The following is a 24,816-nucleotide window of genomic DNA, read 5'->3' on the forward strand; positions in this document are numbered from 1 at the left end:
CTAAAATGTTCGGATGCTCGATACTTGAACTCAGCAATTTCCAACGATTGGATGCTCACTTCGAGTAATGACGAGTGTAAAAGGAGTCACAGGGAAATCCAAGCAATTTTCCGGCAGCCGTACAAGGCAGTCTGGATGGCAGTGAAAATGTTGAAATAGATGGAAAAAATACTAAACTTTCACTCCTCTTTAAGGACTGACAATAAAACATTCTAAAACTGACAAAAAATTAGAGTTTACAAGAAAAAAATGCTAAAAAACATTCTTTCCTGTATAATGACATGTATATAAGGCAAAATTTTTAAAAATAATAATTTATGTAGACAGTACTTAAATTACCTCATTCAAATATTGTGAATACAGTATAGTTGTGGTACTCCCACAATCATAAAAGCTCTGCACACAGAGAAAAGTCTGCCAAAAATTACAAAAAGGGTAATCCATATACCCATCAATGCACAAACTGTAGTATCTCTTCTATATATTGTGAACAAAGTGTAGCTATGGTACCCCCCTACTCACAAAAGGATTGCACACAGTGCAAAGCAACAGACTGCAAACCCCTAAGCCATGCCTAGAGGCTGTATTCTGCCACTCTCCCTGCTCTTGCAACTGTCTTTTCTTTGAGGTGGACATTCCATTTATTTAGTTCACCATGGCTGGGTGTCCATTAGCAGGGTCTCAGTCCTACTCAGCCCTTATTCACATTATACCACTTAACATGTGGTAAGGTTTTAATATTAGAGGTTAGAAAAATTATTATGTTAACTAAGTACCCTATATTATTTTTAAGCACTATTGCTATTTATTTACTGCAGGGTACAAATGAGCGACTTTGCCTTTTTTAGGGTTGAGTCGGGTTTCATGAAACCGGACTTTCTCAAAAGTCGAGTCGAACGAAATCTGCCGACTATAGGGAAAAGTCGGGAAAAGTCGAGAAACATGAAACCCAATGCAAGTCAATGAAGAGAAAAGTCGGCAGTGAGTGGAGGCCTGTAAACACACCTGGCATGAATTTAACCCTAGAGGCGGCGAAATCTCTCTCTCTTCTGCCTCTCCCTCTCTTTCTCTCCCACTCCCGCTTCCGCTACGCTTCGCTTCTCTCATTGACTGTAAAAAGTCACGTGCAAGCATTTGGCGAAACCCGACTTTGGCGCTTGGGTCGCCGACCGCATGACCGACTTCACACTGTGGTCGGATTTCGTTTCATGAAACCCGACTTTGGCGAAAGTCGGCGACTTTTGAATCTGACCCACCTGTTTCACTCAACTCTACTGCAGGGTATTAGCTTATTTTGTCTTTATCTTAGGCTTTGCCCAACTAGAAAGAATTAGGTGAAAAAGCAAAATAATCAAAGGGTTAAAAATGGCATTACTGAAGTTTATGACACTGCAAGTACTGTTAAAGCCATGCATGGTATATAAACACTGGGGCAACAAGTCATATAACTAATTACATAAGTTTCTTCTCTATTCTAACCTAAAGTAAGTCAGATAAAGTGATCTTGGCCAATTGTCAGTTTATGAATTTAGAGGGAATAGGAGATGGTTTCATTAATTTTCAAGTCTCCCCAACACAAAGCAGAAAGAAAGGTAAATGACGTGCTCTATTGTCCCTAACCTTGAAAGTAATCTGTTACCTGTGAAAAAAATCACAAGACAAGAAAATGAAGTTACATTTAAAGATGACAACTACATAATCTCAAAATATAACAAACTAGCAGAAGGAAAAATCAAAGATGAGTTGTACCAGCTAAAATGCAAGGAAAATCTATATACTGCTTAGCACAAAGAGAACAAGAATTGTATCCATGTATGGCACAGGCGTCTTGCACATAGAGACCAAGAAGCAGTAAGAAAGTTATTTCAAAAATTAATTGCTGTTGGTATTACAATTGATCTGTGTAATCAGACAATCAAATGTACCAACTGTCTTAAAGGTAAAATGTCAAGAAAACCTTTTCCTAAGAATAGTTCTAAAAATCAGAACAATTTCTGGACTTAATACATACAGATGTTTCTGGTTCAATGAGCACTCAATCTCTTGGAAAGAAGAGATACAGTGGGGAAAAAGCAAGATTTATTTTGCAAATTATGGTAGAAAACAAGTATTTGGTCATTTACAAAAGTTCATCTCAATATTTTGTTATATATCCTTTGTTGGCAATGACAGAGGTCAAATGTTTTCTGTAAGTCTTCATAAGGTTGGCACACACTGTTGGTGGTATGTTGGCCATTCCTCCATGCAGATCTCCTCTAGAGCAGTGATCTTTTGGGCCTGTTGCTGGGCAACACAGATTTTCAAATCCCTCCAAAGGTTTTCTATGGGGTTGAGATCTGGAGACTGGCTAGGCCACTTCAGGACCTTTATATGCTTCTTACAAAGCCATTACTTTTTTGCCCTGGTGGTGTGCATAGGATCATTATCATGCTGAAGGACTCATCCACGTTTCATATTCAATGCCCTTGCTAATGGAAGGAGGTTTGCACTCAAAATCTCAAGAAACATGGCCTCATTCATTCTTTCATGTACATGGATCAGTCATCCTGGTCCATTTGCAGAGAAACAGCCACAAAGCATGATGTTGCCACCCCCATGCTTCACAGTAGGTATAGTTTTCTTTGGATGCAACTCAGCATTCAGTCTCCTCCAAACATGTCGAGTTTTGTTTCTAGCAAACAGTTCTACATTGCATTTATCAGACCATATGACATTCTCCCAATACTCTTCTGAATAATCCAAATGCTGTCTAGCAAACTTCAGATGGACCCGGACATGTACTGGCTTAAGCAGGGGGACACGTCTGGCACTGCAGGATCTGAGTCCCTGGCGACGTAGTGTGTTACTGATGGTAGCCTTTGTTTTGATGGTCCCAGGTGTATGCAGGTCATTCACTAGGTCCCTCTCGTGTGGTTCTGGGATTTTTGATCACCGTTCTTTTGATCATTTTGACCCCACGGGATGAGATCTTGCGTAGAGCCCCAGATTGAGGGAGATTATCAATTATTATTGAGGGAGATTATCAGTGGTCTTGTATGTCTTCCATTTTCTTATTATTGCTATTATTATTTTATTATTATTTTAGAATTTTGGATAACTAGAGGAGGAAGACCTGTGAAGGTTAGATTTCAGAAAGGCAGATTTTAAGGGATTCAGAAAGAGAATTGAAGGGATCCAATGGCTGGATACCCTTAAAGACAAAAATGTCCAGGAAGGATGGGAAATCTTGAAAAATGAAATTCTCAAAGCACAATTGTTAACAAATCTGAAAAGAGGGAAGAATAGGAAGCATATAAGGAAACAAAACTAGGATGGATGAACACAGAACTTAAGCACATGCTAAAAAGGAAGAAAGAAATGTTTATAAAATGGAAAGAGGGAGGCATATCCAAAGAAGAATATAATGCTGTCTGCAGAACCTGCAGGACACAAATCAGATTTCCTAAAGCTGACAATGAATTGAGGCTTGCAAGAGATGTCAAAAGCAATAATAAAGGATTTTTGGGATATGTCAAAAGTAAAAAGAAAAGTCATAGATGCTATAGGATTTTTACAGGATGAAAATGATGAAATGGTAAGACAGGATGTTGAGAAGGCCGAACTTTTAAATTCCTATTTTGCATCTGTTTTCTCTCAGAAAGGAAATGTAACATCAACTGTTCTTCACTGTCCTATTAAGGGAATAGAAGAATCCAGGATATCTATAAACAGAAAGATAGTGAGGAAACACTTAGCTAACCTAAATTAATTCAAGTCTCCAGGTCCAGATGAAATACACCCCAGAGTACTAAAGGAGATAGCAGAATACATTTTTGAACCCCTCTCCATAATCTTTGAAAATTATTGGAGAACAGGAGAAGTCCCATTAGACTGGAGAAGAGCAAATATTGTTCCTATCTTCAAAAAAGGGGAAGGAGGTGCACCCAGGCAACTATAGGCCAGTGAGTCTGACTTCTATACCAGGAAAGATCTTTGAACAAATTATTAAACAACATGTATGTCAGTAGCTGGATAAGAATGAAGTGATTAAACAGAGTCAGCATGGGTTTGCAACTAATAAGTCATGTCAGAATAACTTAATTTCCTTTTATGACGGAATCACTGATTGGGTGGATCAGGGAAATGCTGTAGATATAGTATATCTTGACTTCAGCAAAGCATTTGACAAAGTATCTCACACAATCCGATTTGAAAAAATGACTAGGTATGGAATGGACAAGGCAACTGTTAGGTGGATTCATAACTGGCTTAGTGATGGACCCAAAGAGAGGTCATAAATGGCTGCACATCCAGTTGGAAGAATGTCTCAAAAGTGAGGTACCACAGGGCACTGTCCTGGGCCCTATATTGTTCAACATCTTTATCAATGATTTAGATGAAGGAATTGAGGGTAAACTGATTAAATTTGCTGATGACACAAAGCTAGGAGGGATAGCTAATATTAGAGAAGAGAGAGAGAGGATTCAAAAAGATATAAATAAAATGGAGCAGTGGGCAGCAACTAACAGAATGGTTTTTAACAGGGAAAAATGCAAAGTACTACATCTAGGCAATAAAAATGAAAAAAGCTTATACAGAATGGGAGGAATAGGGCTAAGCAACAGCACATGTGAAAAAGACTTGGGTATACTAATAGATCACAGACTGAGTATGAGTCAACAGTGTGATGCAGCAGCAAAAAAGGCAAATGCAATTCTAGGATGTATTAATAGAAACATACAGTCTAGATCACATGAAGTCATTATTGCCCTCTACTCCTTTTTGATCAGACCTCATCTGGAATACTGTTTCCAGTTTTAGGCATCAAATTTTAAAAAAAGACATCAACAAACTGGAGCAAGTTCAGAAAAGAGCGACCAGAATGGTGACCTGCTATGAATGGGTCACCGAGGAGAAAAAAGCAAAACAAGCCGAGTCACAGAAAACCAGAGAGGTTGGTAACTATGCAGATTACAGATCCCTGATCCTACCACACAACTAGCAGCAGCCGTGGAGTGTACCTACGATGTTCCTAGATGCTTCGACACAGCTGGAGGACTAAATAAGCCTGAAGTATGAAAAGGGGAAAACTAACTGCCCCAGAGCAGACCCCAAAGGAATAGATAGCCCCCACATATGTGTTGACGGTGAAACAAGATGAAGGCACAAACACAGGCAGGAAAATAGGCTGAGCAAACGATGGGGCCAAAACTAACTAGAAAGGAAAGAAAAGACACTGTCTGCAACCTGCAAAAAACCCTACAAAAATAATGTCCAACACTTCTGATAGCAAAATTAACCCTGAAGTCACTAGACTTCTCCCACTATATCAGCACTCTGAAATATTCTAAGACAGGGCAAAAAGAGACCAAACTAGTAAGGGACAAAAAGCAAATTGGCAAAATACTGATAAATAAGAGTGGAAATTCAGCACAGTCCCCAGCCGGGGCTGGCTGAGCACACAAAAAACTGAATAGACCAACAAAATCAAGTGTGAACATTAGCAGAAAAACTTAGCTTTAGATGACTGGAACAGAGCTGAAAACCAAGAGCTGACAAGCCAGAAGGAGTCACCAGCAACTAAATAGGGCGTCGGCTGTCTTAAATCCAATCTGAGACTCCTGAGGTCCAATCGTCATCCTCATTCTCAGGTGGCAGATCTCCACCGATCAAATCAGCCTCACTACCTCATGTTACCACCGGAGGGAGTCTGGAAGGAGAACTCACAACAGGTGAACCAGAAAATGAGCTCACAACAGTGAACTGTCTGCAAACCCTGTCTTATGAGGAAAGGTTGCATGATTTTGGAATGTTTAGCTTGCAAAAGAGAAGACTGAGAGGAGACTTGATCCTTCTACAATGTGACAGCCCTTTAGATATTTGTAGACAGCTATTAACATTATTCTCATTCGCACAGGGAAAGACTAGAAGCAATGGGATGAAACTGAATGGGAGGAGACACACATTAGATATTAGAAAAAACTTTTTGACAGTGTGATCAATGAGTGGAACAGGCTAATAATAACCTTATACATTTACTGTACTTTTGTCCAGCATAAGGTTATCTATTATTAGCACTGTTTTAGGCACATGAATACTACTGCATGGGTCATAAGAACTATCTAGCTTTTTCCATTATGTACCTTTTTATTGGCCATTTGGAGATATATAGCTTATCATTACTTGTGGCAATGTACATTTAGTCCTTTTTGATTTTTGATCACGTTGTCTATTTCTGTAATGTGATCTATGTATGTTTGGGGTGGCATATTCTGCATAGTATCTTTAGGCTATTAGCCTTTCTGTATGCTAGCCCTCCACGTGCATATAGTATTCAGTATTTATGATCATCTTTTCCTAACAAATGTTTTTTTCTGTTTTTCTCTTCCTTCATCCCCTTCCTATCAAATATTGTTTTCCCACCTTTTTATCTAGGGTGAGGTAGGGGAGATAGGGTGAGTCTACGTTGAGTGGGGGGTGCTAAATAATCGTTTCTTCTAGGGTGCCAACCTCAACGGCAAGGAAGGTTTACAGATAGGATATTGTAGTCCTTTTGTAAGGCTTAATTTATGGTCTTCTATAATTGGTACTTTTTGTGGACTTTGCTCCATTTTTCACGGGAATAGGTGGTTTTTATTCTAAATTATCAATAAAGGTATAGTTTTATAAGGGAATTCATGTTTACAAGTCTTTTATACTGATAAGTTCAAACAGGTGCCATTACTACAGGTAATGAGTGGTGAACAGAGGAGCCTCTTAAAGAAGAAATTACAGTTCTATGAGAGCCAGAAATCATGCATGTTTTTAGGTGACCAAATACTTATTTTCCACTAGAATTTGCAAAATGAATCTTGCCAAATCAGACAAGGTGATTTTCTGGATTTGTTTTCTCATTTTGACTCTCATAGTTGTGGTCTACCTATGATGTGAGTTACAGGCCTCTTTAATCTATTTAGGTGGGAAAACTTGCACAATTGGTGGCTAACTAAATACTTTTTTCCCCACTGTATTTCCTCACATTTATTTATGATTATTCGAGATATTCAGGTGTCTATTTGCTTCACAGCAAAGATGAAGTTAAAGAGAAACTTGAAATATATCTCACTGAAGTATATAGCAAATTTGGGAGAATTCCAAAACTTCTGCGTGTGTAATGAAACACAAAGTGCTTTAAGGAAAAATGAAATTATGTTTCTGACCACTGTATTATACAACCCTGAAAAAAATGGTGTAGCAGAACGAAGGAACAGGACATATTGTGTAACTGGAAGAAGTATGATATTTGACGCAGATTTGCTAATATTTCAAAACAGACTTCCAGGTATAGCAACTGTGAAAACTCCATTTGAACAATGGAACAGAAAGCCTGAGCTATAAAACATATGAATATTTGGATGTAAAGTATTGGTACCTTTTTCTTTGGGAATATGTACAAAGTGGGATTCTCAAGAAAAAGAAGGTATCCTAGTGGGCTACAGTGAAACCTAGAAAGGATATAGAATCCTGCACCCAGGATAAACAAGGTCAAATAAGCAGAGATGCAATGATTGATGAGAACTTCATCTTCATGACATCATACCAGTTGTCCAGCTGAAGCAACAACAATCTCAGTCACAATTTCAAAATAACAGTGAAAAGGATGTAGAAGTTTGGTTAGTTTCTTCTACCACTGAAGAAGCAACAGAAAAATCAGGTGACCAGCGAAATCAAACAAGGGTATACCAGCTAAACGTCTATCCTATTTTGTCAAAACACTATCTGAGGTCAGAGCCACAGTCATGGGATGACATGCCATAACTACATATCCATAAAAATCTGAAGGGGATTAATGCTGCTCATGAGGAAATTAAGTTCTTTTATGAATTTCAAACTTGGAAACTCACCAAAGACCACAAGGCAAGAAAGCAATCCAATAATTCTGTTTTTAAGACGAAGTATGACTCTGAAGGCAAGGTTCACAGATTTAAAGCAAGATTAGTCGCAAAAGGATATTCTTAGAGATATGGCAAAGTTTATGATTCAGAAAATAGAAAATTAGCCAGCTCACCAGTAACCGCCACAGGTGCTCGGAACAGCCGTGTAGACACAACGTGGAAAATCATATGGAAAAAGCGAAAATGGTTCCAGCTCCTTTCAAACTATTTCTTTATTCCAACTTCATAAAATTCGTGTGAAATGGCATGCTCTCATATGAACATTTGCCGAGGCTTCTTACACGGGAGGCTTTCTGGATATACCAGTTAAATACCCAATCTCCTACAGGTTTGAACAAACGTAACGATCTCATGCTGCATTATTAATTTTCTATGGAGATAATTTAATATGTGTCAGTATTTGTATAAAATGTGAATGTTTTTAATGTGTGAAGGACTTTTGGATTTATCATGTGCCTTCTAAACACGTTTACATTGGTAATTGCTTCCTATATTAGAATGCTATGTATTATAGTCGGTATGGCTTGAGAAAGATCTTCCGGATCTAAACGCGTTGCCTCTGTAATGCCTCGGCAAATGTCCATATGAGAGCATGCCATTTCACACGAATTTTATGAAATTGAAATAAAGAAATTGTTTTAAAGGAGCTTGAACCATTTTCGCTTTTTCCAAAGTTTATGATGCCACATTTTCTCCAGTTGCTAAGAAGACCTCATTCAGAACTCTATTGGCTATATCTTCTGTACAAAAGTTGTTTGGCAGACTTTTGGACATCAGACCTGCCTTTTTAAATGGTGACATTAAAAAGGACATGTACATGACTCAACCTGAGGCTTATATCAAAAAAGGGTGAAGAGAATCTTGTTGGCAATCTGCAAAAATCTCCCTTTGGTCTTAAGGAAACTGGCACAAGCATGGAACAAACACTATATTGAACAAAGTCTTACTGGAAAAAGGATTTAGAAGAGGTCAAGCAGATCTGTGTTTATGCACAAAATGTACAGACAGAAAGTGGATGTATATTCTCTTATATGGGGACAATGTGATTATAGTTCATCAAGAAGAAACAAATTGCAAAGATGACTAAAATTCTATATCAGCAATTTGAAATGTGACATTTTCTAGGAATTCAGGTGCAAAGAGAAGATGGACAGTCTCACTCTGAGATTCTGGGAGGCTTTTTATAGCCTCATTGTTGGCTCACTCCTTGTCGCTTATACTCAGACCTTGGCCGAGTGTGTGACCCTGGTCGAGTGTGTGACCCTGGTGTGCTTAGTGACTGTGATGCTTTATGCTTGTTTGGTTTTGATCCGGTTCTGTCTCTGTTACGAGTTCTGCCTGTCCCCTTCGTACTACTTTGCTATCTCTGTGTATGACTCTTTTGCCTTGGACCTGACTACGCTCTGATTTCCCCTCTTGTACTGCGTTGCTATCTTGGTGTATGATTCTTTGCTTACGTTCTGACTATTCTCTGTCTGTTCCTCTGGTACTACGCTGCCCTCTCTGTGTATGACCCCTCGTTTGCCTGACCCGAGTTTCCCTAGTATGTACTCCAGGATTCCTGTAATAGAATCCTACAGTCATCTCCTGCAACAGGACGCTAAGCCACGCCCCCTGTAGTCACATGATCATAGGTCCTTGTACTTAATTCTATCTTCAGTATCGCAAGTCCTGTTGTCTGAACTTTCCCTGTAGTTTCGGACCCCGGGGCCCCCGTAGTCTGGGTGAGCTACCCTGCTCAGCCACGGCAGTCCGCCAGCGCTGACAGGATCCTGATACTTACAATGAGATATACAGACAGTCAGTGGGGGCATTTCTATACATAGCAAATATGACTCGACCAGATATCACAGCAACTATTGGAATTATCTGCAGATATGCGGTAAAACCCAGGAAAAAGACTGGAATGCTGTTAAGAGAGTTCTTCAATATTTGCAAGAGATTCAATACATAAACTTAAGAATATCTGCAATATGAGATCTAAAACGCACAGGCTAACATTCTATTCTATGTGGATGCAGACTAGGTTGGTGACATAAGTGATCGTATACTTTATACAGTTGTGCTCAAAAGACACTAGTTTGACAATAAATGGCTTCAGACAACCACTAACCATGAGTGGAGAAAAAGTTTTGGTGTTATCATTCATATTCTCTGAAAAAAGGCCAAAAAAACAAAAATTCTGCCGGGGTACGCACACTTTTAAGCACAACTGTAGACAAGTGGCTATTTGTTCAAGCTTGGAGAAAGTTCAATTTCTTGGTCTAGCAGAAAGCAAGTGTCTGTAGCATTGTCATCTACAAAAGCAAAGTATGTGTCATCAGCCCATGTAAGAAAAGAAGTCATTTGGTTAAACCAATTGTTAAGTGATCTTAGCAAGCCATCGACTCAACTGACAGTGATTTATGAAGACAACCAAGAATGCAGTGAGAAAACCAAACACACTGACGTTAAAAATCATCTATGTGATTTGATCAAACATGACAATTGAGTTTGTTCATTGCAAGACTGTCCAGATGATAGCTAAGAGTCAAATTTGAAGAATTCAGAACCACTGTGGGACTATCAGAATAAGTAGTTATTGAGTGGGGGTGGTGGAATAATGCTTATTGCATATATTGCAACAATTACTATTTACTACTTAAACTGAAAGAAAAAATGGGAAGCTTATGCCATAAAATAACAAAGTTTATGGAAACATTTTTGTTTCTATAAACTTTGTTATTTTATAGCATAAGCTTCCCATTTTTTCTTTCAAAGTTTATAGAAACAAAAATGTTTCCATAAACTTTGTTATTTTGTGGCATAAGCTTCCCTTTTTTTTACTTTTGGTTTATATATTTATGGAAGTGCCACAAATCTAGGCTGTTTATGGGTTTAGCTTACTATTTGCTACTGTTTAATAGTGCATGAGTTTGTGTCTCTGGCAGCAGTGTTATATTGCCAGTAAAACACTGTTAAAATGCAATCAAACACACAGGAAGTTCCTGTTCACTGTGTGTGCTTAGCTGGAGCAAATTTACTTTGAATGTCTGGACAGTCCAGAGATTAATCCATTGCCAACAGCAGGAACCTACAAATTTCAGGAAATTTGACTTAAAGTTGATCCTCCTTGGATCAATCCTCTCATCTGTGGTGCTAAGGCATATTGAAAACAAAATATCTGATTTATTGCAAATTGGAAATTACAACTAGATTTTTACATAGGAGCATTCTGAAATTTTCATATTACCATGTGATATTCTATCTTGTACAGCAGGGAAATATTCTAAACATATTGTAACATTCACAAAACACTTCAAGCAAGCAGTCTTGTGATAGAATAGCATAGCATCCATAGGAATCTTATCTCAAAATTATCAAGTCTGTCACAGTCAAAGTCTGTGGATGAACTGTATTAGGCGTCGGGTTCCTGCAGCGGTTCAACAGGAATCCAGAGCCTCACGTTCTGCAGTCTCCCATTATCTTTCGACCGCAGAGGACATTGCTCAGCAATCCCGGCTTCCCAGATGCTCTGCCCAGACCTACTCTGTGGGATTGGCTACTGCTGTCAACTTTGGGTCAGCAATGGCAATGCAGGCTGCTCAGCAGCAAATCACTCCAGAGGCCAAGTCCCTCCGTAGCTCTACTGAGTATGCTCACGAGACGATCTCCCATTGGAGATCGGGAGCCACATGTCCAGGTCCTTCTCCAGATCTGATTGGTCCATCTCAGGGATCTGGAAGCTTCCGGAAGGTCCTGGCTATAAAAGGTTCGCATGGCCGCTCGGCCATGCGCTAGTATAGTCTCTAGTTGCTTCTGTGTGAATGGTGATGGATGCATGAACCTGCGAATGACTCATTAAAAACCCCTCCCTCTGATATTATGAGTGTGTATAGGGACTTAGCAATAGAGTCAGCGCCAGCCAGTGGCAAGCTACAAGCCACTACAGCATCCTCCACAGTGCTAGCGTCCGACAGTGCGCCTGCTTCCAGGCAATGTTGACTAGCGGCAGTGTCTTTCGCCGCGCTGCAGTCTGCAGCTCCTCTTGGCGTCCACAGTTGCGACGCCGCATGCACGGTCTACACGGACACAGACCCTCTGCCTAGGGCCCAGCTCCTGTGACCATATACCGTGCGTGCACTTCTCTGAGACCTGTGACGCTAACAGGCTCGGTCTTTTGTGTTTTTTACTTAAGGCATCTCTGTGAGTAAACAGAGATCGCTCAGTGCACCTGGGTGACGTTCAACCCGCGTGCGTAATACCGCCATATTGTACGTCCGCCATTAGCTAGCAGCAGTGTTAACACCGTCTGCACGGTGGACCCCGGGCGGCGAACGCACTTTACGTTATTTTATATTTAGTGCGTTCCGCCGTCCCTAACAACTGTTTCAAGTTCTTCTTGATGTCTGAACCATCCTCTTGACTGACTTACATATTTTTTCTAAAGAATAGGGAATATGGCCAGTTTTTAATGCAAGAAGTGGTCATACAAAATATTGATGTATATTGATACATATATGAGACATCCAACTTTAAAAAAATACAAATGTAAGAAAAATAACCTTAAAAGCACCTCTACAATTGGTCAGAAATCCAGCACTGATGCTCAGGCTGACTCCAAATCTAACAATGATGAGCATGTGACCACTGAATCCAATCATGTGCTATACTACTGACATTATGTCTTTGTGCCGATAGCTGATGTTATTAAAGGACAATAGGAAAACACGATGGTGATCATATACTGCCCGTTTTAAACAAAAACTAGTTGGACTGCATTACAGTGCTTGTAATCATTCAGTGCCTTGTAATGTGATGATTTTAATATATTAAAGAGAAAAAAAATGATGGGAGAGGTTTTTTTAACCCCTTAACGTGCAAACCACCCTTGGTAGTGAACTCCCGGGCCAATTTTTACAATTCTGACCACTGTCCCTTTATGAGGTCATAACTCTGAAACGCTTCCATGGATCCCGGTGATTCTGACATTGTTTTCTCGTGACATATTGTACTTCGTGTTAGTGGTAAAATTTCATTCAAATAACTTGCATTTGTGAAAAAAACGGAAATTTGGCGAAAATTGTGAAAATTTCGCAATTTTCCAACTTTGAATTTTTATGCCCTTAAATCACAGCGATAGGGCACACAAAAAACTTAATACATAACATTTCCCACATGTTTACTTTACATCAGCACAATTTTGGAACCAAAATTTTTTTTTGTTAGGAAGTTATAAGGGTTAAAAATTGACCAGCGATTTCTCATTTTTGCAACACCATTTTATTTTTAGGGACCACATCACATTTGAAGCCACTTTGAGGGGTCTATATGATAGAAAATACCCAAAAGAGACACCATTCTAAAAACTGCACCCCTTAAGGTGCTTAAAACCACATTCAAGAAGTTTATTAACCCTAGGTGCGTCACAGGAATTTTTTGAATATTTAAAAAAAAAAAATGAACATTTAACTTTTTTTCACAAAAAAAATACTTCAGGTTCAATTTTCTTTATTTTACCAAGGGTAACAGGAGAAATTGGACTGCAAAAGTTATTGTGCAATTTGTCCTGAGTATGCTGATACCTGATATGTGGGGGGAAACACTGTTTCGGCGCATGGCAGACCTCAGTAGGGAAGGAGCACCGTTTGACTTTTTCAATGCAAAATTGGCTGGAATTCAGATCGGACGCCATGTCGGGTTTGGAGAGCCCCTGATGTACCTAAACAGTGGAAACCCCCCCAAGTGACCCCATTTTGGAAACTAGACCCCCCAAGGAACTTATCTAGATGTGTGGTGAGCACTTTGAACCCCCCAGTGCTTCACAGAAGTTTATAAAGACCGGGCGTGAAAATAAAAAAATTTTTATTTTTTCCACAAACATCATCTTTTAGTCCCCATTTTTTTTATTTTCCCAAGGGTAACAGGAGAAATTGGACCCCAAAAGTTGTTGTCCAATTTGTCCTGAGTACGCTGATATCTCATATGTGGGAGAAAACTACTGTATGGGCACACGTCGGGGCTCGGAAGGGAAGTAGTGACGTTTTGGAATGCAGACTTTGATGGATTGGTCTGCGGGTGTCATGTGCGTTTAGGTACATCAGGGGCTCTCCAAACTATTGAAACTCCCCACAAGTGACCCCATTTGGGAAACTAGACCCCCCACGGAACTTATCTCGATGTGTGGTGAGCACTTTGAACCCCCAAGTGCTTCACAGAAGTTTATAACGCCTGGGCGTGAAAATAAAAAAAATCATTTTTTTCCGCAAAAATGATATTTTTGCCCCCAATTTTTTATTTTCCTAAGGGTAACAGGAGAAATTGGACCCCAAAAGTTGTTTTGTAATTTGTCCTGAGTAGGCTGATACCCCATATGTGGGGGTAAAACACTGTTTGGGCGCATGGCAGAGCTTGGAAGGGAAGGAGCACCATTTGACTTTTCAACGCAGAATTGGCTGGAATTGAGATCAGACGCCATGTTGCCTTTGGAGAGCACCTGATGTGCCCAAACAGTGGAAACCCCCCAATTATAACTCCAACCCGAACCCCAACACACCCCTAACCCTAATCTGAGCCCTAACCCTAGCCCTAACCCTAACCCTAATGGGAAAATGGAAATAAATACATTTTCTTTTAGTTTTATTATTTATTTTCCCTAACTAAGGGGGTGATAACGGGGGGTTTGATTCACTATTTATGGCGGTTTTTATGTTTGGCAGCTGTCACACGCTAAAAGACGCTTTTTATTGTAAAAATAGCTTTTGCATCACCACATATTGTGAGCTATAATTTTTCCGTATTTTGACCCACCGAGTCATGTGAGGTCTTATTTTTTGCGGGACGAGTTGACGTTTTCATTGGTACCATTTTCGGGCATGTGACATATTTTGATCGCTTTTTATTCCGATTTTTGGGACGCAGAATGAACAAAAACCAGCTTTCATGAATTTCTTTTGGGTGGTGCGTTTACGCCGTTCCACATGCGATAAAATTGATAAAGCGGTTTTATTCCTCGGGTCAGTACGGTTACAGCGATACCTCATTTAGGTCTTTTTTTTATGTTTTGTCATTTTTTTGCAATGAAAACAATTTTATATAAAAAATAATTATTTTTGCATCGCTTTATTCTGCGAGCTATAACTTTTTTACTTTTTTGCGGATGACGCTGTATGGTGGCTCTTTTTTTGCGGGACAAGATGACGTTTTCAGCAGTACCATGGATATTTATATTCGTCTTTTTGATCGCGCATTATTGCACTTTTTGTTCGGTGGTATGATAATAAATCATTTTTTGCTTCGTTTTTTATTTTTATTTTTTAAGGGGTTCGCTAAAGGGGTTAACTAATGGGAAAGTCTTATAGGGCGGGTCGCTACGGACGCGGCGATACCAAATATGTGTACTTTTATTGTTTTTTTTTATTATTTTGAAAAAATGGATTTATTGGGGAATATTTTTTTTTTTTTTTACTAATTTATTTAGCGATTTTTTACTTTATTACCTTGTCCCAAGTGGGACATCACTGTCCTGTGACAGATCGCTGATCTGTCACATCACAGATCACTGTGACAGATCAGCAATCTGTCACAGGCACTGCTGCAGACTTCCTCATGCCTGCGCTTTGCAGGCAGTGAGGAAGTCAGCTCCCTACAGGCCCCCGAAGGCCCCCGTCGCCATCTTGGATCCGGGGGCCTGTAGGGAAAGAGACCCCCGCAGCAGCGCTGCACATTGCGCTGCCGTGGGGGGCTCAGGGAAGCAAGGAGGGAGCCCGCTCCCTGCCGATGCTTCCCTTTAACCCCCGGTACACCGCGATCGCGTTTGATCGCGGTGCACAAGGGGTTAACGTGTCGGGTGTCAGCTGTGATAATTAGCTGACACCCGGCCGCGATCAGCGGCGCTCACCTCGTGGGCGCTGCTGATCGCTGGGACGTAATATTCCGTCCATGGTAATTAGGTCCAGGGTCACATGAATGGAATATTACGTCCATTGTAGGTAAGGGGTTAAGGGAGTCTGCAATAAATATTGAAAAAAAACTACCGTAATTAGTTTTCTACTTTCTTATTTGGGCCTACACATTACATGATTTTAGCTAAGTACATAACAGTAATGATTATTGTTCTTACCGCATCTTGACTGCTGAGCACCTCCAGAATGTTGTTGAGCAAAAACACACAGTGCTTCTTATCTCTTGATTGGGACACCTCAAGTCCTCCTTGTTCTATCCATTCTTTTAATTCTTTGGTCATCATAGGTAACAAAATATCACGGCATTCTGAATGGAGAAAAATGTGATACTTACGTAAAGTACATTTTAAGCCTAACCTCAGTGGTATAATATGTCCATCATGTAGTAGATGCAACATGCCACCATGTAATCAACTGTCAGCTTATGGCAACCTTATGCCACCAGTTATTGTTGCCATGAGCATTAGAGATGATTGACTCCATCAGCTGTAAATTGAATTCAAGTTAAATTTTACGAAATTTGCAGATCCCTGTGAATTTGTAAAAGTTGTAATTCGATTAACACAAAGCGACCAAAATGTACCCAACCATCATTTCTCACTTTGTAGAAGGTTACATCAAGAATGAAATTACCTTAGTTACAACCATTTGGGGTTTCCCTTAAAACTTTGCAGTAGTTATGTGACATGGTATAGTGCAGACAATTAAGAGGGACTATAAAAGGTTTTATGAAAACTCAGGCAAGGAACGCAGCAGATATATTAGGGTGATTGTATGCAGAGGTAGCATTGAAAAAGTTGAAAATGGTAGTCTGCAAATAATACAGAGATTTGCTTGCTAGCGAATGTGCCCATGATCTGGAATTAACAGCACTTTAGATGAGGCGTAATGGAATGGAAGACACACAGCCAAGGGTGACCACAAAAAATGCTCAGATAAAAAGAAAGGCAGGCCATGCATTTATATGCTCATGAAGCAATCAGACAGGAAAAAAAACAAGGTATGACCTGGGATATAAACTGGAGTGCATGCAGCATGTAAGTGTGGGGAAGGTGACTTGACGGACAGACGTGACTGGTAGAAGGAGGGGACGGTTTGTGCACTAGTGACAGAGATTGACAGGTTAGAAAGGTAACAGCAGGGAAAGACAGAAAAGGGAGTGCAGTACAGTGAAATGACGACAAGATGGCAGGGGAGAGTAGTACAGGACTTAACATCAGCTTAGGGCTTAGGAATCCGCTTAGTCATGGGGGGCGGGGAGATAGGAGCCCGGGTGGGAAATTCCCCTGTGAGAGAGGGGATAAATAGAAGAAGGCGGGGCTCCAGGAGAGTTTTGTCCGGGGAGGAGCTCAGAAGAAGACGGAGAAAGTGAGAAGAGCTCGGCCAGGGGGACGGACCAAGGAGAGACAGCCGGGGGTGGCCCTGACCCGACGGACTGCAGGACAGGCAAGGAGAAGAGGCAGCAAGGGGGGAGACACTGACTCGACGTACCGCAAGACAGACGAGGCCCAGGGGGTACCGATTGGAAGACGACCTCGGGCAGGTGAAGCGCTGGGGGTAGATTGGTCTAGGACAGCCCCCAGTGAAAGATCCACGAGGTGCGTTACTGCGACTGGAGCTGAAGAATAGGTACCCGGGCCTGGCGATACAGTGGTGTAAAGAAGCTGCGGTGCGTGTTTGGTGGTCGTCAGGAGGACGACAAATAAATCCGGAACTGTTACAAGTGGAAGCTGTCTCCATCTCATCTTTGCCTCATCTGGTAAGCAGTGGTCCACCCCCCAAGACCGGCCCCCTACCACATAAGCGCATGTTCACACAAAGCCATCCCACCTTGTCACAGTACTGTAATTGGGGCAGTCTCAACTCTTTTCTGTTTATTTGCATCATGTGCATATGAAGGTGTGGCCTGCCTTTCTTTTGAGCTGGGCATTGTTGATGTGGTCTCCCTTGGCTGTGGGTCCACTAGTTGGGCTCAGCCCTCCTCAGCCCTTATCTACATGCATGTCACTTGTCAAACGGTACGGTTTTTAACATTACAGATAGGAGTGTCCCAAAGTCCCATTTACCGCCACCATGATGAGGCGGGATGGCTTTCACATTTTTTTTAATCAAAAAACATGTTCGCTAAGTACAGTATATTATTTTCATACACTATGCTATTTATTTATTTACTGCAGGATATTTAATCATTATGTTTCTCTCTGTGCTTTTTTTTTCATTTAGTGGTTAGTGTCAACATTCACTTACATGATGCATGCACACAAGTTTATATCCTAGTTCATACCTATGTTTTTTTTTTTTGATCATACAAAGGTGACATCAACCCCACCAATATGAACCCCAATAGGTGTATCTAATAAATGCACCTTTTCTGGGCAGCTGAGGATTGCTGTTTTTAGGCTGGGGGCAATATCCATAGCCTCTTACCAGTCTAAGAATACCAGCTCCCAGCTGTCTGCTTTAGAAAGGCTAGTTGTCAAAAATGGTGGGATCCCATGGTGTTTTTTTATTATTTATTTAAAACAAATAATAAATACAGCATGGGGACCTTTCTATTCGTGATAACCAGCCTTGCTGAAGCTGACAGCTGAGGGTTGCAGCCCCGAGTTGTGAGTTTTGCCTGCCTGGTTATCAAAAATACAGGGGAACCTAAGCCCTTTTAATTTATTATTATTTATTTACAGTTCAGGTGGCGGCTGATGAATACTCCCATCAGCTGCTTCTGCTCTCACTGTTATTAGCGGCAGCAGGTGTCGGCTGATGGGAGCAGTAGTTCCATCAGCTGACACCAGTGACTGGAGGTGAACTTTATACCTTCAATCACAGCTGCTGGCTCACGCTGTCTTTTAACAGCATGGGAACTGCAGCTGTTTGACCGGCAGTGATGATTTTACTGCCGATCAGAAACCGTGTTTGTGACGCTGTGATGCACATGACAGAGTGACAACCTCCCGGTGTCTGGGAGGGCCAAACCCGAACAGTAACATGCAGTGTCAGACTGAAGAACATTGGATCCACCAGAGGATTTGATGCAGGGGGCCCACTTTCTCCTGCACTCAAGAGTCCCATGGCAGCAGCAAGGTTTGCACTATTAACTCTCCTAAAGAAGAATCTAGGGTCCACCGGAGGATTCTCCGGTTCTCTGGTCGGCCAGTTCAACCCTGGTAACATGGACTTCCTGGTGAAGTCCGTGTTTGGGGTCCATGCCTGAACAGTAGGTGTTTGGCACGGATGCCGAACTTTACTGTTCAGGTTTGCCCCTCTCTATTTACAATTTTTAAGGGAGCAAATAAGTAGTCAGTTATTGAAGATAAAAGTTGTCAAAAGTAGGAAAAATTGTGCAAGTGTAAAGCTATTGATAGGTCTTCTAGGGAATTTCTGGTATATACTGGTTAGTACTTACCGGTACTAAAAGTAGACCAAAAAAAGACAGGTTAAGTCATCAGCACTAAAGGTCATTGAAGCATTTGGGGAACAATTTATAGCCTATCTGATTTTATGACACAGAAGATCAAATAACTGACGTTAAATTCAAAATGGCTGCATTTAAGATGGTGTTCATGCTGGATGACACTATAAAAGAGGTTCCTCTGTCATGCACAGGGTCTGCCAATTTTTTTTTCATTGCATTCCATCAATTAACCCATTACTTGCAAATTAGCAATTTTCATTTTTTTTTTTTAAATGACAGATTTTTAATGATTTGGGTCCTGATCAATCAGAAATATAATTTGCCAAATTTTTACAAGTACGGATTTTTCAGAAAAGGGCGTCCCAATTTTGATGTCATCCCCTGAGGAATAAGTATTAGAAACTTCGAAACGCGTTGGGAATTAAACTGTTAAAACCCTTCATGCTGTACTACTGAACTTTGTCAAGCAGCGCACAGTGAGTCCGAAAAAAATATTTTATCCATGAGGATTTACATTGGCGGTCACGGAGTGGACCTTCGGGCGTGCAGCAGCTGACAGTCGATTATATGCTTTTATCTCCCCTGGAAAAGGTGAGTGAACTTCCTACCATTTATTCTCAATACCACCCAGATAAGACCCTATTGCGCCCTTTTTTTCCTTCAGCTTCTTTTATATTAATTTTGGGACATTGGCAGAAAGTGATAGCAAAAACTCAGAACAGATAGAACTTATTCAACTTTATTTTTTTCGCATTTTTTGCTTACAAACTATTATGCAAACAATATGTTTATGCACTTTTTTTCAAAATATTATATTACAAAATTCTCCAAATAACTCAGTTAGGGCAATGGAATACAGCAAAACACTTAGCATGAAGGGGAACATCACACCGTTTGCAAATTCTGGTTGTTTTTTTCTTACATAAAGCACACCTTCTTTGTGTAGCAATTGGCTCTATCAAATGATTACCAGGATCAAATCTGATGTCATCACTAACTCGGCCACCTAATAGTTTACTCCGTTGAGGTCCACATCGCTTTGGGGTTGATTGTGTGCTTTTGCTTAGATAGGCCAATGCAATCCTCCTCCTTACACTTAGCAGTGGCACACTTTCTTCTGGATTTGCCTTTTGATATGCCCTCCAGGTGTTGACAACGGCAATGTCTATCATTTGAGTGAAAAGGGGCTGCCACCACTTTTTGGAACGGATTCTGACACGATACAGGTAGATTTGTTTGTCCAATAAACCAATTTTTTTGGTTTGCATATAGCATGCTTTGGGTCAAAATAATATTCACAACATCATGGGAAAAAAAAACTCTTCAAATACTTCAACTTCATTTTTATTTTCTAAAAGGTCACAAATGTTGCTTATTTCGGACATATCCCGGTCCGCACTGCTTTCATATGTTGGTTGACATTTTTTCCATTTTGGAGTTGCTGCACATTGTAATATTTCTGTTGCATTTTTTTTCTAGCTCACAACTGGTTTTGAAGTTTGATTCCTTGGTCGTTTTCTGCTACTGGTACTTGAAGTTCCTGCTGAGGTGGATGGTAAATTCTCAGTTCATGCCACCTCAGGAGCCTCTTAAATTTCTGTTGAAGTGTGCAATACCTCCAAAGTTCCTGCTACATCATTCAATTCATGAGCAAGAAGCTCATTTAGCTGAAAATCTTCCTCATCAGTTGCCTCATCAGGGTCAGGGGGCACAATCACTACTTCAACATCAGAAACTTCCTCTTCTTGGTCATCTAATTCCTCAAGATAACCTAGTATTTCATCAATAGTAAGTCCTTTTTTATATCGATATGCCATGTTCTTACTGCTGATACAACAAAAACAAAAATTAGTACAGTAACATTTAGAAAACTATAGATAAAAATATATATATTTTTTTTAGATATATATATATACGGTATATGGGCACGGGACTATGGGATGGAGGATAATTATAATTTGTTATAACTAACCACAGTTAGTTACTATGCCCGGGCAGCGCCGGGCTCTTCAGCTAGTATATATATAAATATATTTCACATTTCACTATCCATTCATAAAACAAGCTAAATAAACAATTGTGATGAATAAAAACATAAAATACCAACCTTATATACTGTGATGTGATCGTAAACAATGCCTGACAAGCCAGCAAGTTACAGGGTCTGTTTTCCTGAGTGTCTCCAGTACAGCTGAGATATCAGGTTTCACAAAGCATATATAGTCAGAAAGGTACTGGGGAAGGGGGGTGCAGGGGTGAGGGATTTCCAGACTATCTGGGAAGAAGGAAGAAATTAAACTAAAAGACCTCTGTCTGTCATATCAGTTGTAAATGATTTAGGGTTATGTATAAAAACTATTGAATCAAACAAAAATTTCCATATAAAAAAAAAAAACATCGAAAATAGATGCATTCTGCTAATGTCCCAAAAATGGGACGGCAATTTCACTTGAATATAACTCTGGCCTTGGTAAATCTACATCAATGCCATTGAATTATATACCTTCCTTCAAGTATAAACAATAGTTCTAATAACTTTGTGATCACAGAACTGTGATTTTAAATAATAATTTCAGCTTATGATACTAATTTTGAAAAAACCTCGAAAATAGGTGCTTTGAAAGCTCTCTGGGTGGAAGAATATTCAATTAAAAATGACAATGACATGATTTCCTGTTTGAAAACATTCATTTTACAAACATAACACAAAAAATTTGACCTAATTATAAAATCTTAGTTGCTAGAAGCAAAAGATTTGGCGTCCCAAAAAAAGGACATTGGTAGATCAAAGTGGAACACTTATAATAATGACAATAATTATGTAACCAGCTAATTTTTTTTCTCAACAAGTTCACCATTAAGATCAGAGTATGGCAAAGTTTAATAAAGAGGACCATCATGCTTTAGAGTAAATGAAGATAAAATGAAAGTGCTACATCAATGATCTGGTATCCTCCTTCTTCATCACACTTTTGCATTGGCTTTTCCCTGGGCGCAAGCTGCCTATAGGTCACATTAGCATAAAAGCCATAACACCTTATGGCTTACCCTAGGAAGAAGTGGAAAGCCAAAACCAAGAATCATATGTGTTTGACTCATTTATTCTTGTGAGTATAATAAGTGAGTATAAAAATAACAAATTAGAAGCTAGTTGATCAGCAGTTCTTATATATATATCCAGCTGTTCTTTAAGGGAAACTCGCAACAGTATTCTAATGCTGGAAGAATAATAGATAAATTCTGGATAATGTGAATTCTGCTTTAAAAATCACTGTTACTGTGATTGTGGCACCCAAGGAGTACGGTTGCCACTGTGACCTTATCTCCCTCCAAGGGGGAGTGATGTCATGCCTGGAAGCAAGGAAGGGATCTCTTTATCAGGTAGTTCCAGCATACAACACAGTTCCTGCCCCAGGCCAGCAGAGGGAGCTCTAAACCTGACTTAAGGGGAGCTGCACTCTCTGGTAAGGAGGAGGAAGTTAGTGGGGAGTTGATGCCTGAACAGGGAAGAAAGAGGAAGTGCGGAGAAGAAGCTGGGGACAGGAGCATAGCAGAGCTCATCCCCAAGCTTAAGCGCCAGAGACTGGATGCTGGAGTCCGAGGCTGTGTGGGTGCTAAAGGTCCCACGGCATAATCTGGAGGACTGGAGGCTGCAGATCCTCTGTTCTCAAGTGAGACTCGACGACACAGCAGCAGGTGTGAGCCGGAGACACCATATAGGAGCGGTTCATGAAGGAGGCTACAGCTGCCTGTCATGCGAGTGGAGTTTTACCTAAGTAACAGACAGAGAGAGGAACTTGAGTGGAGTTCACAACAGCAAGTACAACAGCAAGTACCTCAGAGAATAGCGCTAGAGAGGAGACCTTACAACCCACCTGTATAAGGAGATTTCCAAATTGCTTTCAGGCTGACCAATTCCAGCACCATCTGTAACTTGAGCCCTGGACTGTACCTACACAGCACAGTAAAAGGTAAAAGGAAACTTCACTCTATTGAGTCCTCTGAATTCTTTCTGCCACACCTTCTCAGCACTGCTACATATGTTGCTAAATACTACATCACCATCTTCCTCAACATCTATTATCTGCCCTGGGACTAAGCTCTGCCTGTAGAGAGCTATTCCAACTCTGCTGCATCACGCCATCAGTCCCAGAGAATCTGCACTGCAGCACTGGTCCCCTTTGATCAGATACCACAGGTGCCGTCATGAACACTTTATTGCAAAAACTCTTTATTTTTCATACCCTGTAAATGTACTCCTTTTATTGGATGCACAGGGCAACGGACCGGGTCACCGCCGCTGTGACACTGCCTCTTTAAGAAGTGGCCTGGTACCGAGTACCCCACGGCCCTGGTGGGCGCTCCACGATCATTCAATAGCACAGCCAAGATTCAGTCTACTGGTACATAGGGAACATCCAGTAGAGAAGTAACAGATGAGATTGACACCTTTGATAACAGATCTATAGTAATGATTCTGTTGAAACTTAATTGTCCTGTCTTAAAATTATATCATGACATTGGCAGTTTAGTGTTTGGTCTCTCAGGTTACCACCTCAGCAGTACATTACAGACAGTATATAGTAATATTATTCCCATCGTCCTTATTGTGACAGCGGCCGTGGTCACTTCAATTTACATAGTACACATAATCACTTATGGAAGAACCCATAAGAGATATGAAGTGAAGAAACAAAGGTAATATTAAAAAATATATTTTTATTAACAACATTTAAAATAGTAGGAACAAAATTAAAAAAACAGGACAAAAATGGACCTCCAAAAAGGGGAAGGGGAGGTAAACACCAGCACAACCCTAAATGGGATAAGCAAATAATTCATAAACAATAAATTAATATGGTGCAAAATTGCATTGTAAATAATAATTTATGAATAAATAATTGCCTAAAAACCATAGATGAATAATATGCAGGTATAAAGTGCACTCGAGATGTCAGTATTGCCAAAAGATGAAAATTAACCCTTGCTAAAGTGCTAATGCCAAAAGTGCAAAAATAGGTAAAGTAGGAAAAAAAATAATATATTATTGCAAATACAGATGGCAAGGCAATATTGTTATTGCTGTATTGACCACCAGTACAAAACACTATTTCCACATCTAGTAAAAAGCTTGACCAATGGTGATATACATAACATATATTGGCAAACTAATGTTTGCCATAACAGTGGTAAGGCAATGTAGGTTTGCAGAGTTATCCACCTAGCGCAGAGGCACTAAATTATATATGAGATGAAATATAGTCCTGGCCAAAAATATTGAACATAGAATGCATTAGGCATGAAAGGGGCACCATGCGGTAAATACCTTGATGTAGCAGGGTGTTGAATAGATGTCAAAAGGGCAGTGCACAGAAGTAAAGGGTGGAGGGCTCCCCACTGCCCGCCCGACGAGCGCAGTTTCGAAAACTTGCTTTTTCCTAGGGCGTGTACAGGTAAGGTGCTGGGAGGTATATTTACAAAAGGTACCGAGAAATCAAAGGAATAGGAGGTGCGCAGCCATTGGACCATAGTGAGTGCACGCCGTCAG

The 24,816-nt window shown here is 40.3% G+C and overlaps 1 protein-coding gene across 1 annotated transcript in view; it reads right to left on the bottom strand.

The window, feature by feature from the left end:
* DOCK2 (dedicator of cytokinesis 2) overlaps window positions 1–24,816 on the bottom strand; it is a 1,017,649-nt gene that overhangs the window by 529,869 nt on the left and 462,964 nt on the right. The window contains exon 26 of the mRNA XM_073573729.1: window positions 16,015–16,163. Within this exon, the coding sequence (XP_073429830.1) occupies window positions 16,015–16,163 (149 nt within the window). The remainder of the gene's footprint in view (window positions 1–16,014; window positions 16,164–24,816) is intronic.

This window comes from Dendrobates tinctorius, unplaced genomic scaffold (genome assembly GCF_039654945.1).
Source record: "Dendrobates tinctorius isolate UK_male_01 unplaced genomic scaffold, ASM3965494v1 ptg000036l, whole genome shotgun sequence".
NCBI lineage: Eukaryota > Metazoa > Chordata > Amphibia > Anura > Dendrobatidae > Dendrobates > Dendrobates tinctorius.